This window comes from Oncorhynchus kisutch, linkage group LG22, assembly GCF_002021735.2.
Source record: "Oncorhynchus kisutch isolate 150728-3 linkage group LG22, Okis_V2, whole genome shotgun sequence".
Classification (NCBI taxonomy): Eukaryota; Metazoa; Chordata; class Actinopteri; order Salmoniformes; family Salmonidae; genus Oncorhynchus; species Oncorhynchus kisutch.
In genome coordinates, this window is record NC_034195.2 from 8,549,007 (window position 1) to 8,565,779 (window position 16,773).

At 40.9% G+C, this 16,773-nt stretch overlaps 1 protein-coding gene across 5 annotated transcripts in view; it reads right to left on the bottom strand.

Moving 5' to 3' along the window:
- Positions 1-16,225, bottom strand: part of sin3aa (SIN3 transcription regulator family member Aa) — a 32,479-nt gene extending 16,254 nt beyond the window's left edge. For 3 of the 5 annotated variants that reach the window (XM_020456073.2, XM_020456074.2, XM_020456071.2), the window contains exons 1-2: positions 2,137-2,355; positions 224-437 (exon numbers count right to left, since the gene is read on the bottom strand). In XM_020456073.2, coding sequence (XP_020311662.1) covers positions 224-406 — 183 coding nt within the window. In that variant the 5' untranslated portion in view covers positions 407-437; positions 2,137-2,355. Of the gene's footprint in view, positions 1-223; positions 438-2,136; positions 2,356-16,143 lie in introns of those variants that run through there. The other 2 variants (XM_031802174.1, XM_020456072.2) reach the window with 1 other exon arrangement.
- Between the last annotated feature and the right edge of the window lie 548 nt (positions 16,226-16,773).

Below are 16,773 nucleotides of genomic sequence, written 5' to 3' on the forward strand. Positions count from 1 at the left end.
TGCACATGCATATAAGGCATTTATTTTGGGGGGAGGAAATTACTGATTGTTTGGTTGTTTTATGAATGCAGTTCTGGAATTGATTGATCAATTGTTAAATCATTCCAAAGTGTACAGAGCAAAAGAATATCACAATTAGGGAAGTTACTGCTCATTTATGATTAAAAATTGATGTTAAACCTATTAAACCGTAAAACTTGGTTGCGTGTGTAGCCCTGCGTACCTGGTAGCCCTGTGGGACAGAATACTGAATGTTGCCTGCGGTAGGCTGCATGCTGTCGCCCACGGCCTCGTATGCGGCAGGCGCCGGGGCCAGGACACGGTGCTGGAAAGCCTCCGTGCTGCAGGTGAGGCGCCGCTGTTGGGACGCAAATACCGGTTCCTGTTCCTCCAAGCGCCGTTTCATTTTGAACTCATGCTCGAGGGGGCTGAAAGACCTGCGGACGAAACAACTTCAGCATGGCGTCTGGGTAGTCATGTATTTACCGGGCCGTTTTTGTGTTGACCTTTTCACTCAAGAATATATGTACTTTCAGGTAGGAAGGTATACATAAACAAATCTAAGCCTAAACTTAATACACAAACAGGATTTATTTATTTCAAACATCCATGCTGGGAAGAAAGTATGAGTATGTCAGTTGTCATTTGAATCTGAAGCTAAACATGGACATGAAAATACGAGTGGCACGTGTTGCAATACTATGTAGACTGATAACAACCAAGCAGCCAAGGCATGCTGCAGAACTCCGAGTTGCTAATCGAAGCGACGCCACATTCAAAACATCACGCCGATTTACTTTGCAGAAGAGAAACCGTTTATTCCTAACGTAAAATGTTTTGCAATAAAAACGAGATTCTACTGGACAAATTCAGGAAGGTTCGTCCCCACTTCGTTTGCTTCTTATACGGTTTCCGTTCCAAGAGGTAAATGAATACACCCATGATTGAATGTGACTGGCTTGCTACATTCCATTCATGATCTAGCTACCGTGGTAGTGATTTATTTCCTGCATTTTCGTATGATAGCAAAACAATAGTCAATATGAGATTTCTACTTTCTTAGTGTAACGAAAGGTTCCAATAAATAAGTATTTTGATGTAATAAAATATCTAGCTAGCAGCTGGTTAACATTTCGGACAAGCTCCTTCCTGTAAGTTACACAATGCTACATCTATGCTTAGAAATGGCAAGCTTGCTAGCAAAAGTTGAGTTAACGTTAGCTATATTGAATGAATATGCCAATACATCTGTGGCTAGCCTACACACGTGGTAGGTGCCACCTACCTAGACAACCTCGGTTGGCCGACTCGCTAACTAGCCAACATGTCGTTAACTTAGCAAGCGTCTTCAATCAGGTAGGTAACTAACTGCCAACACACTAACGTTACGAACTAGTTAGTTAACCACTTATGCTGTGTATCTTGATCGTAGCCACATGACTAGCTTGCAAACAAAACACCAGCGTTTCCCAAATAAAGGCATTGTGAGTTATGTATAAAGGAGAACGGCTCATGTGCAAGTGTATTGGCCACAATAATAGCTTCGGCCTTATTTTCAAGTTGAAAGTAGTGGCCAGTCCCCTCTACCCTCCCCCTCCGCTTTGCGGCCTGTCACCATTTCAGAACACCGACCGCGAGTAGCCGAGTTACAAGACGAAGCGATCCAGTGCCCGCCTTTGGATAACGACTCAAGTATTGAGTGCTTTAGAGAATACATACTAACGTCAACTAGTTAGTTTTCAAATGCCATAGATAAGACCACCACAACAAAAGATTACATTAACGGTGCCTTTTAAAAATTCGCAAACTACCAATTTGTGTCCATTGCAAAGGTAGGTGTGTTAGTTAGCTAAACTGTCTTGCTAGCATACAACATAAACAACACATTGAGAATAGATTCGAGTGGAGCACGGTAGACTATCTACAATAAGTTAGCGTTGCAAAATATGCACATGCTAGCCAATTTACCACCCTTTTTCCTCAAATCTGTGCTAAAGAGTACTTCAGCAGTGACTGAAAGTACCGTTCCACACGCCAGTTTCCCTTTAGTGCTAGCTATATCAAAGTTGCTATCGGGAAATAGCTAATTCAAACGAAACAATGATTGTTTTTTCAATTCTTGACAAATGAACTCACCCCCTGCCCTGGTAACACAGACTTGAACAGGCACGTTAAAGTTGCAGTCAATTCGTGGGTATAAACTTAAACCTTTGAAAGCCGAAAAGACTAACAGGAGCATGCATATACTTTTGTAAATAAAATAATTTAAACAGCTATAAGTATTTGAACAATCACCGCCCAGGACCGCAATAGGAAAATTATCCTCGAGAGAAAACAACCTCCGCTCGGTTCTTAAACAAGAGGCGTGGCCACGATTGTGTATTTCTCTTTCCCACCCACTGAACAATGTTATTGGTCGGGACTCGAAAGAAGCGGCAAAGTGGGATGGTATTGTAGTTATTATTGGCAGTTTGAGAAGTCCCTCAAATATTAACTGGAAAGGGGCTGTACTTTCACCCGCAACCCTCGCGCACACAACATTCGAAAATTAGACTGAACAAAATGCTCGCAAATGTTTGTAAACAAAGCCGTTCTGGTAGTTCCGGGTTGCGAGCGTCGGAAAGCTGCATTCGAGAATGCAAATAAAACCACATGCAGATCACCGCCGTAATAACTAGACTAATTAATAATGTATATACTCAGTTTAACATTTCTATAAAATCCTCAACACTATTCTTGTTATCAAGCCTCCATTTTTCTAGGTTGTTAGATAGCATTTCCTCCATTAACGAAGCAAGCTAGCTAACTACAAAAATTGCCTTGGTTGCAGCTGACCTTGCTGTATGCTAGCCAGAGCCATGTATTTGTTTGTCATTTTTGGGGGGAAATGTATTACCAGCTAACTCCAATTGTAATGCTGGATAGGTCGCTTAATCTGTTCCATTTATGAAAACCGCCTTAATTGACTTTAATCTTCACCCACTAGCATTGTGCAGAATGAATGTATGCAAAGGCAGTAACTACCCAACGTTAGCTAGCCCCAACTACCCAGTTAGCGGAGTTAAATTTATCCTTTTTCAGCTATCTTGTTTGAACACCGAATGACCGACCACAAGCTGTCTGCCAGTGGGTGCACTAGCTGGTTAGCTAAATATTCCTGCCTCAGGCATTGCATTGGCTATCTTGTCAGCACGCATGGATGAATGCAGATGTCCGTCATGTCACGTTAAAGAAAACCCTTGTTTTCAATGAATAAGCTGGTTTGGTATCTACAACAGTACACACATATTTCCTTACCCAATGCCGATGGTTCCATAGCCTGCCATACGTGAGTTGCTTAGCTGGGTTATGAGAGTTATTTGTCGACATGTAACGTTAATCATTGCAATTTGAGCTAATGTTATACACAAATAACTGTTTAAAATATCTGATTGTTTGACTGATACCCTTCATCTGATGAGTGCACGGCCATAACCAGGGTTGGAGTTTTAGTGAAGTTGAAGGATATCTCAAAGTTTAAGCTCATTTACTGCATTTCTATACAATTAAAAAAACAATACTATTTGGAGAACAGCAAAAATGACCCCAGCCATGATTATCCTTGGCTCCTGTAGGTTCATTCACCTGTTGATCTACAAACACCGCATATTAGCTATACAACTAATGTAATACCCCTGAAATATCCGAAATGATTCACATTGACACATTGTCATTTATGACAAAATCTCCCCACTCTCCTGTAACATGGCAGAAACTCACACTTGAGCCTTTTACTCTTGGTTTTAGTCCAACTATGGTACAATGATTTCCTACACTATTCAGTGCATATTTTTTCATAGAGAAGTTTCACATTTTTGCAACCAGGAATATAGAGTGATTTCTACATTGGCCACTTGACCCTATTTTCACTAGATAAACAGAGCCACAAAGCCGTCTTCTCTGGTATTATGGCAGCCTGCAAACAAAGGTTAAAGGTGTATGCTGCCACACTATATGGGTAATGAACAAGGGGGAAAAAAATAAACTAAGAGAAAGTGGAAAAAAATACAATACAAAATTAAATCCTAAAACCAATCCCACTCCTTCAGTCATAGTCCAAATCACATCCCTACAGGATGGAACATTCAGCAACAGGATTCCTTGTAATGCCAAAGAACATTAAGCCACACTCACAACACTGCCTATTTTCTTAGATTTCCAATACGTTTGCACCTTCTTAACATGCAACATGTCAGGATCCTGTTGGCGAGAAGCATTTACTAATTTCTCTAATCCAAATACCATGGTTTCTTAAACTTTACTGCCGCCTTCCACTCTTCTCGCCACCTCCGTCTCCTTCACCCTAACAGGGCACTTCCTGCATTCGGGCACATGCTCGCCACCACAATTGCAGCATTTCGCCTCAAATGGCATATAATACTCCTCCCGTCAACATACACTTCACATATTTACATTAATCACACTGCATGGGTTTGAGCACAAAGCCTCTTACAGGTTAGCTCGCATAGCCTAAATATAAAGAACCAGTAAAAAGTTGACACCTACTCATTCAAGGGTGTTTCTTTTTTTTTTTTATTACTATTTCCTATATTGTAGAATAATAGTGAAGACATCAAAACTATGAAATAACACATGGAATCACTTAGTGATTTTTTAAAAACAAATCAAAATATATTTTACATTTGAAGTTCTTCAAAGTAGCCACCCTTTACCCTGATGACAGCTTTGCACACTTGGCACTCTCCCAACCAGCTTCATCTGGAATGCTTTTCCAACCATGTTGAACGAGTTCCCACATATGCTGAGCACTTGTTGGCTGCTTTTCCTTCACTCTGTGGTCCAACTCATCCCAAACCATCTCAATTGGGTTGAGGTCGGGGGATTGTGGAGGCCAGGTCATCTGATGCAGCACTCCATCACTCTACTTCTTGGTTAAATAGCCCTTACACAGCCTGGATGTGTGTTGGGTCATGGTCCTGTTGAAAAACAAATAATATAGTGGGACTAAGCTCAAACCAGATGGGATGGCGTATCGCTGCAGAATGCTGTGGTAGCCATGCTGGTTAAGTGTGTCCGGGATTCTAAATAAATCACTGAGTGTGACCAGCAAAGCACCATCACACCTCCTCCTCCATGCTTCACGGTGGGAACCACAACTGCAGAGATCATCCGTTCTCACCTACTCTGCGTCTCACAAAGACACAGCGGTTGGAACCAAAAATCTCAAATTTGGACTCATCAGACTAAAGGACAGATTTCCACCGGTCTAATGTCCATTGCTCGTGTTTCTTGGCCCAAGCAAGCTTCTTCTTGGTGTCCTTTAGTAGTGGTTTCTTTGCAGCAATTTGACCATTAAGGCCTCATTCACGCAGCTTCCTCTGAATAGTTGATGTTGAGATGCGTCTGTTACTTGAACTCTGAAGCATTTATTAGATCTGCAATTTTTGAGGCTGGTAACTCGAACCTATCCTCTGCAGCAGAGGTAACTCTGGGTCTTCCTTTCCTGTGGCGGTCCTCATGAGAGCCAGTTTCATCATAGCGGTTGATGGTTTTTGCGACTGCACTTGAAGAAACTTTCAGTTCTTGAAAATTTCCGGAATTACTGACCTTCATGTCTTAAAGTAATGTTGTCATTTCTCTTTGCTTATTTGAGCTGTTCTTGCCATAATATGGACTTGGTCTTTTACCAAACCATGTCACAACACAACTGATTGGCTCAAACTCATTAAGGAGGAAAGAAATTCCACAAATTAACTTCAGGCACACCTGTTAATTGAAATGTATTTCAGGTGACTACCTCATGAAGCTGGCTGAGAGAATTCCAAGAGTGTGCAAAGTTGTCATCAAGGCAAAGGGTGGCTATTTGAAGAATCTCAAATATATTTTGATTTGTTTAACACGTTTTTGATTACTACATGATTCCATGTGTGTTATTTGATAGTTTTGATGTCTTCACGATTATCCTACAATGTAGAATTAATACAAATAAAGAAAACCCCTTGAATGAGTAGCTGTGTCCAAACTTTTGACTGGTACTGTACATACAAAGGAAGAGACTCTTCTTCAAAGTACAAAATAATGGATGGAGTGGTCTTCCTTACTCCATCCACCATACAGGACAGTCGGTGTGCATCAACTACTGCATCTACTTTTTCAGTTGCATCCCTTGCACACACTTCTAGCGCATTTTTTTTAAATAGCATTGTCTTTCTTACCATCTTCAACCTAGACTTCAGGCTATTCGGTGTGGAAGAATGGGAAATTGTGGGGACCAGGTGTCCAAGGGTGTGTTCGTAAATTCACTGGCTATCTACTCCGATTTCGGAGCACTCTCGTCTGAGTGTGACAGAGGACAGAATAACTGATGAATTTATGAACACGTAACACCTGTAGAATATGACCGGTGTCAGTAAACATCTGCATATTTTTTTTATTAAATTATTGCTAGCAGCACAGTCAGTCACCAACACTCTAAATAACATGTAAAACAGCCTAACTAGCTCTGCTAGGGCAAGTAAAATGATCAGATTGAGGGGATTGCTCATTTGTGTCTGGAAGTAGCTAGCAAGCTAGCCAACTTAAGTCAGTTAACTTGAGTGCTTGACTGCGGAAGTTGGAGTTGAGGTCAGAATGTCAGAATGCTCGGATCAACCCTACTCCTTGGCCAGTGTCCAGTGTGCGCTCTGAACACACAGAGCAAAACACTCAAACACTCTGTATTTACTACTTGTACAGTTGAAGTCGGAAGTTTACATACACTTAAGTTGGTGTCATTAAAAGTTGTTTTTCAACCGCTCCACAAATTTCTTGTAAACAAACCATAGTTTTGGCAAGTCTGTTAGGACATCTACACAAGTAATTTTTCCAACAATTGTTTACAGACAGATTATGCAGATGTTCACATACACTAATTTGACTGTGCCTTTAAACAGCTTGGAAAATTCCAGAAAATGATGTCATGGCTTTAGAAGCTTCTGATAGGCTAATTGACATCATTTGAGTCAAATGGAGGTGTACCTGTGAATGTATTTCAAGGCTTACCTTCAAACTCAGTGCCTCTTTGCTTGACATCATGGGAAAATGAAAAGAAATCAGCCAAGACCTCAGAAAATAAATTGTAGACCTCCACAAGTCTGGCTCATCCTTGGGAGCAATTTATAAATGCCTGAAGGTACCACTTTCATCTGTAAAAACTTTAGAACCTAAGTATAAACACCATGGGACCACTCAGCCGTCATACCGCGCAGGAAGGAAACGCGTTCTGTCTCCTAGAGATGAACGTACGTTGGTGCGAAAAGTGCAAATCAATCCCAGAACAACAGCACAGGACCTTGTGAAGATGCTGGAGGAAACAGATACAAAAGTAGCTGCGCTGTTTATGACTTCAAGCCTATCAACTCCCGAGATTAGGCTGGCAATACTAAAGTACCTATTAGAACATCCAATAGTCAAAGGTATATGACCATACTAGAGGTCAACCGATTATGATTTTTCAATGCAGATAACGATTAATGGAGGACCAAAAAAAGCTGATACCAATTCATCGGCCAATTAAAAAGATATATAAATGTATACAATTTTGAAATATTGACAATTACAACAACTGAGTGGACACTTATTTTACCTTAATACACTGCTCAAAAAAAAAGAAAGCGAACACTTAAACAACACACTGTAACTCCAAGTCAATCATACTTCTGTGAAATCAAACTGTCCACTTAGGAAGAAACACTGATTGACAATAAATTTCACATGCTGTTGTGCAAATGGAATAGACAACAGGTGGAAATTATAGGCAATTAGTAAGACACCCCCAATAAAGGAGTGGTTCTGCAGGTGGTGACCACAGACCACTTCTCAGTTCCTATGCTTCCTGGCTGATGTTTTGGTCACTTTTGAATGCTGGCGGTGCTTTCACTCTAGTGGTAGCATGAGACGGAGTCTACAACCCACACAAGTGGCTCAGGTAGTGCAGCTCATCCAGGATGGCACATCAATGCGAGCTGTGGCAAGAAGGTTTGCTGTGTCTGTCAGCGTAGTGTCCAGAGCATGGAGGTGCAACCAGGACACAGGCCAGTATATCAGGAGACGTGGAGGAGGCCGTAGGAGGGCAACAACCCAGCAGCAGGACCGCTACCTCAGCCTTTGTGCAAGGAGGAGCAGGAGGAGCACTGCCAGAGCCCTGCAAAACGACCTCCAGCAGGCCAGAAATGTGCATGTGTCTGTTCAAACGGTCAGAAACAGACTCCATGAGGGTGGTATGAGGGCCCGATGTCCACAGGTGGGGGTTGTGCTTACAGCCCAACACCGTGCAGGACGTTTGGCATTTGCCAGAGAACACCAAGATTGGCAAATTCGCCACTGGCGCCCTGTGCTCTTCACAGATGAAAGCAGGTTCACACTGAGCACATGTGACAGACGTGAAAGTCTGGAGACGCCGTGGAGAACGTTCTGCTGCTTGCAACATCCTCCAGCATGACAGGTTTGGCGGTGAGTCAGTCATGGTGTGGGGTGGCATTTATTTGGGGGGGCCGCACAGCCCTCCATGTGCTCGCCAGAGGTAGCCTGACTGCCATTAGGTACAGAGATGAGATCCTCAGACCCCTTGTGAGACCATATACTGGTGCGGTTGGCCCTGGGTTCCTCCTAATGAAAGACAATGCTAGACCTCATGTGGCTGGAGTGTGTCAGCAGTTCCTGCAAGAGGAAGGCATTGATGCTATGGACTGGCCCGCCCGTTCCCCAGACCTGAATCCAATTGAGCACATCTGGGACATCATGTCTCGCTCCATCCACCACAGACTGTCCTCATCAGGAGCATGCCCAGGCGTTGTAGGGAGGTCATACAGGCACATGGAGGCCACACACACTACTGAGCCTCATTTTAACTTGTTTTAAGGACATTACATCAAAGTTGGATCAGCCTGTAGTGTGGTTTTCCACTTTAATTTTGAGTGTGACTCCAAATCCAGACCTCCATGGGTTGATAAATTTGATTTCCATTGATAATTTGTGTGATTTTGTTGTCAGCACATTCAACTATGTAAAGAAAAAAGTATTTAATAAGAATATTTCATTCATTCAGATCTAGGATGTGTTATTTTAGTGTTCCCTTTATTTTTTTGAGCAGTGTATAATACATCAATAATCAATTTAGTCTCAAATAAATAATTTAACATGTTTCATTTGGTTTAAATAATGCAAAAACAAAGTGTTGGAGAAGAAAGTAAAAGTGCAATATGTGCCATGTAAAAAAGCTCATGTTTAAGTTCCTTGCTCAGAACAATATGAAAGCTGGTGGTTCCTTTTAACATGAGTCTTCAATATTCCCAGGTAAGAAGTTTTAGGTGGTAGTTATTATAGGACTATTTTTCTCTACACCATTTGTATTTCATTTACCTTTGACTATTGGATGTTCTAATAGATACTTTAGTATTGCGAGCCTAATCTCAGGAGTTGATAGGCTTGAAGTCATAAACAGCGCAATGCTTGAAGCACAGCGAAGAGCTGCTGGCAAATGCAGGAAAGTGCTGTTTGAATGAATGCTTACGAGCCTGCTGCTGCCTACCACCGCTCAGACTGCTCTATCAAATCATAGACCTAATTATAATATAATAACACCAAAATATGAGCCTTAGGTTATTAATATGGTCAAATCTGGAAACTATCATTTTGAAACCAAAACGTTTATTCTTTCAGTGAAATACAGAACCGTTCCATATTATATCTAAAGGGTGGCATCCCTAAGTCGAAATATTGCTGTTACATTGCACAACCATCAATGTTATGTCATAATTATGTACAATTCTGGCAAATTAATTACGGTCTTTGTTAGGAAGAAATAGTCTTCACACAGTTCGCAACGAGCCAGGTCTAAACGGCTGCATATACCCTGACTCTGCTTGCACAGAACGCAAGAGAAGTGACACAATTTCCCTAGTTAAAAGAAATTCATGTTAGCAGGCAATATTAACTAAATATGCAGGTTTAAAAATATATACTTGTGTATTGATTTTAAGAAAGGCATTGATGTTTATGGTTAAGTACACATTGGTGAAACGACAGTGCTTTTTTTTTCACGAATGCGCTTGTTAAATCACCCGTTTGGCGAAGTAGGCTGTGATTCAATGATAAATTAACAGGCACCGCATTAATTATATGCAACACAGGACAAGCTAGTTAAACTAGTAATATCATCAACCATGTGTAGTTAACTAGTGATTATGTTAAGATTGATAGTTTTTTTTATAAGATAAGTTTAATGCTAGCTAGCAACTTACCTTGACTCCTTGCTGCACTCGCATAACAGGTAGTCAGCCTGCCACGCAGTCTCCTTGTGGAGTGCAATGTAATCGGCCATAATCGGTGCCCAAAAATGTCAATTACCGATTGTTATGAAAACTTGAAATCGGCCAGTCCGATTAAATCGGTCGACCTCTAATATCCACAGTAAAATGAGTCCTATATCAACATAACCTGAATGGCCGCTCAGCAAGGAAGAAGCCACTGCTCTAAAACCGCCATAAAAAAGCCAGACTATGGTTTGCAATTGCACATGGGGACAAAGATCGTACTTTTTGGAGAAATGTCCTCTGGTCTGATGAAATATAAATAGAACTGTTTGGCCATAATGACCATCATTATGTTTGGAGGATAAAGGGGTAGGCTCGCAAGCCGACACACAGTATCCCAACCTTGAAGCACGGGGGTGGGAGCATCATGTTGCGGGGGTGCTTTACTGCTGGAGGGACTGGTGCACTTCACAAAATAGATGGTATCAGGAGGCAGGAAACTTATATGGATATACTGAAGCAACATCTCAAGACATCAGTCAGGAAGTTAAAGCTTGGTCGCAAATGGGTCTTCCAAATTGACAATGACTCCAAGCATACTTCCAAAGTTGTGGAAAAATGGCTTAAGGACAACAAAGACAAGGTATTGGAGTGGCCATCACAAAGCCCTGACCTCAATCCCATACAATATTTGTGGGCAGAACTGAAAAAAGCATTTGCGAGCATGGATCCCTACAAACCTGACTCAGTTACACTAGCTCTGTCAGGAGGAATGGGCCAAAATTCACCCAACTTATTGTGGGAAGCTTGTGGAAGGCTACATAAAACGTTTGACCCAAGTTAAACAATTTAAAGGCAATGCTTCCAAATACTAATTGAGTGTAAGTAAACTTCTGACACACTGGGAATGTGATTAAAGAAATAAAAGCTGAAATAAATCACTACTATTATTCTGACACATTCTTAAAATAACGTGGTGATCCTAATTGACCTAAAACAGGGAATTTTTGCTTGGATTAAAATGTCAGGAATTGTGAAAAACTTAGTTTAAATGTATTTGGCTTAGGTGTATGTAAACTTCCGACTTCAACTGTACTTTATAGTGTTATTGGCTATTCTATGTTCTGGTTGGTAGCTAACGTTACCACTCCAGTGGCCAACGTTAGCACCGTCATGAAAATGGGCATGTGGGAAGCCCTACAATATTACATTTGTCTAAGTAGTGCGTACGCTTGGGAGCAGGCAATGTTGAAAAGTAATCTTTACATGTTGTTCTTGAATGTAGGTAATTTGTAAATTACAAACAAGCTGACAAGAAAATTGCATTTGAAGAAGGTGCAGTTTTTGCTGGGGAGAGGCTTTACGTTCACGCAGGATGCCCAAATGGGTCACTTATGTCGAATAGCTGAGAGTAGAATGTATTCGGTTCAGTCAGTTGTTCCAATAAACCCTTCCCAGCTAGCGTAGATTATAATGGCTAGCTGGCAACTGCATGGCACTATTTAAAACTTGTAAAAGTCAGTGATGTTATGTAGATGAACAAGGGATAAATAATTTGCAGTATTGATCACCAATGTTCCCTTAACTGCGCACCACCACTGGGACTGCCACGAAAAAGAAATGCTGAGCAGAGACAAGAAATTAAACTTCACTGAGTTCAGCCCATTAGTTTACAATATATAGATCAACGTTTTTTCTGTGATCAAATCAACATTATATCATCCCCTTTTCAATTACAGAAAACAAATCTAACTTTGCAAGATTGAGTCTGATTTTGTTGTAGCAGAGCCAATACAAATACAATAAATATAAAACATCTTCGTTCTGCCCCTGAACAGTTAACCCACTGTTCCTAGGCCTTCATTGTAAATAAGAATTTGTTCTTAACTGACTTGCCTAGTTAAATAAAGTTTCAATAAAAAAAGGGTGAGTCTCGCATTTGGGGACAGGCTTGACTATGCAAATAAGCCAATAAACAGAGGGGTAGCCTACATTGTCTGTATGGTAATAATAATAATACATTGTATATTGTTAGTGGTTTCTTGCATCACACAACAATACAATTTACAGTTACCTATTTGGCCCATGGCATTACAGACCAAGTCAAAATGCATGAATTCATGGCAAGCCCTTCATATAATATAAAAACATTTTTAAAAGTCTCATGTAATGTAGGCCTGCATTGAACACCATAGGCTATTTCATAGAAATCAAAAGCTATTTCCATGTAAAAATGTTTTGTTGGTAGGCCTACATTATGCTCAAATAGCCACAATAGCATATTGGTTACGGTCTAAAATTGTAAAGGTACAACCTCAGTGTTCACTATAAACGCACACCGGAAGTCGGCACAAAACTCTCACAATGTTCAAGTTTCTGCTCACAACACCAACTATTTGCTCAGGGCCCCCAAAATGTAAAGGGAACATTGGTGGTCACAATTTCCAATTTGTTCCATCCCACTTGATTTTATTTTGTATTAGGATAGCAGCCCACATGAGAAATAACTTTAATATTGATACCATCTGGATCACGTGATAGTCTTCACTGCTCAATGGGGATGTACAATATTACGTTTCAAATTCTCACTGAAGTTTCTAGCCAAATTGGATATTGTGGCTAGAAATTTCAGTGAGAATTTAAAACTTAATATTGTACATCCCCATTGAGCAGTGAAGACTATCACGTGATCCAGATGGTATCAATATCACAAGTTATTCCTCATCAGGACGACTGACTGAACCGAATCCGTTAGTCTCCACTCAACTCTCGCTGCACGGAAATCATCAATTTGGTCACCAGGCATGTCTGTATAGCCTCTTTCAGAGGTGTGAGGAGGATCTCTGCGGACCCTTCATGTCGGGGGAAGTAATTTGGCCATTGGCGATCTGTAGAGTTCTGTCAATTAACTTAATTCTAGCATTACACATTATACTAATTATGTCCAATTTAATCAACAAATATGACAGTCAGTTTAAATAAGGTTAAAGAAATCACTACATATCCCATAGAGCCAAGCGGGGAGAGAGTGCCCATTGTTACTGTTCCAAGACCAGTCAGAGGCCGTGCATGACGGGCAGGAGCTCACCAGAGCAGAGTACCGGTGTTGTGCCGAAAAGCTCCCCCTGCCAGAATTCTCCATCCCCTTCGCATGAACACGCGCACACACAAATATTAATTGCTGCGACTTGCTTGCTAGTTAACATTTCTGATCACGTTAGGCTGCATTTCATTTTTTTTTTTATGTCGGTTTGATCGCGGGGAGGCACTAGTAATGTCTGTAGTTTTCAGGTTTGGTTATTTGTTTCAAATGTATTCGGTAAATGAATCTATTTGCTAAAATTCATCATCTCTCCCATGTCTTATTTGACTAGTAGTTGTTCTGTAATGTTTATTGCTTGCCTACATTTAACTCTCTCCTATGTTTAATATAACACACATACATTAATAATTAATTTTGGTTGCCTATCCCGAAGTGAAGTTTGTGCTATAGAAAGTATTTGACTAGCCACCAAATGTAAATAATTAGGTGGAGGGTGGAGGGGATTTCGGCAATGCCATTTTCTTGCCTGACGAAATTCTTACCCCTTTCTATCTTGGGTCTGCAAGGCCTGGCACACTTCAGAATAATTTTGGTAGCTCAGGTTGACCAGTAGTGTGTGCCACGGGAAGTATTTGACTCCTCCAGGGGGGGGGGGGGGGGGGGGCGATGACGACGACGACAACGATTTCAGCAGGACAGAAAATGAACTTGCCAAAATCACCCCCCACCCTCAATTTCTGTCAGGGGGGAGCTTTTCGGCCCCAGGCCGGCACCTAAAATTTCTACTGCTTAAACTCATGTTCCTCTTATAGAATATTAGCTCAAAAGTACTGTGGCGAACCTGCACCTAAATATCAACCGTCCTGGCACTCAACATGAGTACCGGCCCCCATTTCAGTCCAAGTCAGAAGCATCCAGCAAACCCTATGCCAATGACGCGGGTGTATCTCTAAACTGAATTTGGATGCGCGTTAAGTAGTGCAATGATATCCTACGCCACCTCATTTTATGAATATGCATAGTCATCTCGAGACAACTACTATAACGTGATTTTTTCTAAAATTGGCGGCATGTCATTTATACTACTTATCAGTACACTCGTACAACTGAAGCGTTACAAAACTTATATTCGATCAAATAAACCTCGCGTAGGAAAAAAAAATGTGTTGACCAAATGTAACACTCATTGACCTCCATACAAAAACTCATTGATTTGTGGGCGAAACAACGTCACCTGCTGGAGGGAAACAGATTATCCACTGAGTTGTCTCGCGCATTACTGCGCATATGCAGGCTGTCAAAGGCACAAAAGTTGTTTTTGACAAATGAAAACGTGTCAGTTTGGCACTTCTACGAGGTCGGAGTAATAACATATTCAGCAAGACATTGGCCTGACATTCATTAATATATTGGCTCAAATCTAGGTAGTGCCTTTAGATTTCGATAAAATTAACTTTGGAATAACATTTCACTCCTCAAACCCTGGGCTGTTACGCAAACGTTCCCAGAAGTCTCGCGATATCGCGCCTCTGGGTTTAGAAACTGTGGTGGAACTTCCAAAATAAACCATCGCCCACGGGAGGCGGAGCTGAAACACAGCCAGGGATTTCTCCCTCCTCCACCCGAGGAGTTACAGCAGCGATTGTATGACAACCGTGCCAGTGTACAGATTACGAGACATTGACGAGTACGCACATTTTAATTCGTTCTGAATCGGGTTTTGGCATGCTTCTGCTGAATACAGCCAAACAGGCGCCTCAACTGGATTCGCCTATGTGACTTATTCAGGCTCGGAAATAACACAGCTAACCATTTCGACCGACGTAGGCACCAGATCTAGAATATTGTCAAACACAAAAATCCATATGGTTATTGCTAGAGCGGAAACATTTTAAGCATGTAGGCAACATTAAAGCTAACCAACTAGGACAGAGGAAGGACATTTCTTCAAGTTTTATAGGATTGATGGCAGACAAGTCTCGGTCTCCCTCGATATAGCTAGCAGAGTGTAACTGGAGCGTCACATTAGCCCTGCAAAATCCCAAATGCTAGCTGGTTCGATATGCCCCTCTTACTTTTTCTACCGAAAATTAACAGGAACGATTGAAATGCTGCGTTCTAAAGCAATACGGGAAACAGCCAATTATATTATTTCCTCGGTTGCAGCAGCTTTGTTGTGCGTAGATTTGGCACTCGCAACGAGGACAATGGTTGAAACCTGATATACAAGACAACAATTTAGATGATTTCGTTTGAAACATGCAAGTCAGTTACCCTCCACATTCAATGCCAAAGTCAAATAGGAACTATGAAACATTTTGTAAGCGTCATTACAATTTAAGTTACAGGCAATTCCGTGTCAAAAGCAGTTGTAAATGTCTTAGTTCGACCGTCTTGATTAAATTCTGTGTTTACTTTGATACTCGGAGTAAAATGTCCTATTCACCACAATAACTCCCTCCCCCTGCCGATCCATTTGCAAACTGTAGCCTATATATCGAGGTCTGCAAGATACATAGTTTTTTTTTTTTTTTACTTCTCTGGAAGTGTAAACAATTTATATATAACCCCATTTACAGTTAATTCGCGTTCTTTCAGCAACAGAAACGCATACTAGGGGGAAATTTGGCTTGCAACCATGTCCTTATTTTGGCCGTTCCTTTGACATTATCGCGTAAACACCAATACATTTGCAAGAACAAGATTCATAGCCTATATGCCCTTAACCTTCCCAATCTTTATGAACGTCATATTGTTCGAAATATGAAAGCAGAAACATTTATGTTTGCTTTACCAGCTGTTACATACCTAGGAAAAATGGTCTTCTCACTCCGGATTCGTGTTTGTAACAAAATAGTTGGAAACGCCCCCCCCCTCCTCTTGCATTGGCGTACACTTCTTCTTACGTCATTTGAGTTTAAATATTACCCGCCAAACTGTTACCTATAGGCCTACTTTTTTATGCTGGTCTAGTCTAAGAAATGTAATAGTTTTAAACAAATATCGATTTGGTATGAACTTTGATTCATATATACATATATTTTAAATTGTAGGTATGTTCTTGTCAGTAGATTCTATCCAGATGTATAAGCTATGGCAGAAGACTCACCTGGTGACAACAGAGTAAACAGCAAAAGAGGAAGACCTTGATGGTTGAAATGTTACCAATCTTTATTAAATAGCCTTTGGGAGCAACTAATGTGAGCAGAAATGTTTTAAATGCATCTTATACCATATAATAAAAAATGGTACATAATGTAATAATATCTATTCTCGATTAGGCTACCTTCACTTTCAGTTGGATGCCACCAGGTTTCCTCCAAATTAAGAGCATCTTGATTCAAGCAAGCCTAAATTATAACCATGGAGTCAAGACATGAGGCATGACACTTAAAAAAGAAAAGCCTCTGCTACGTTTAACTTCTATGATATCTTAAA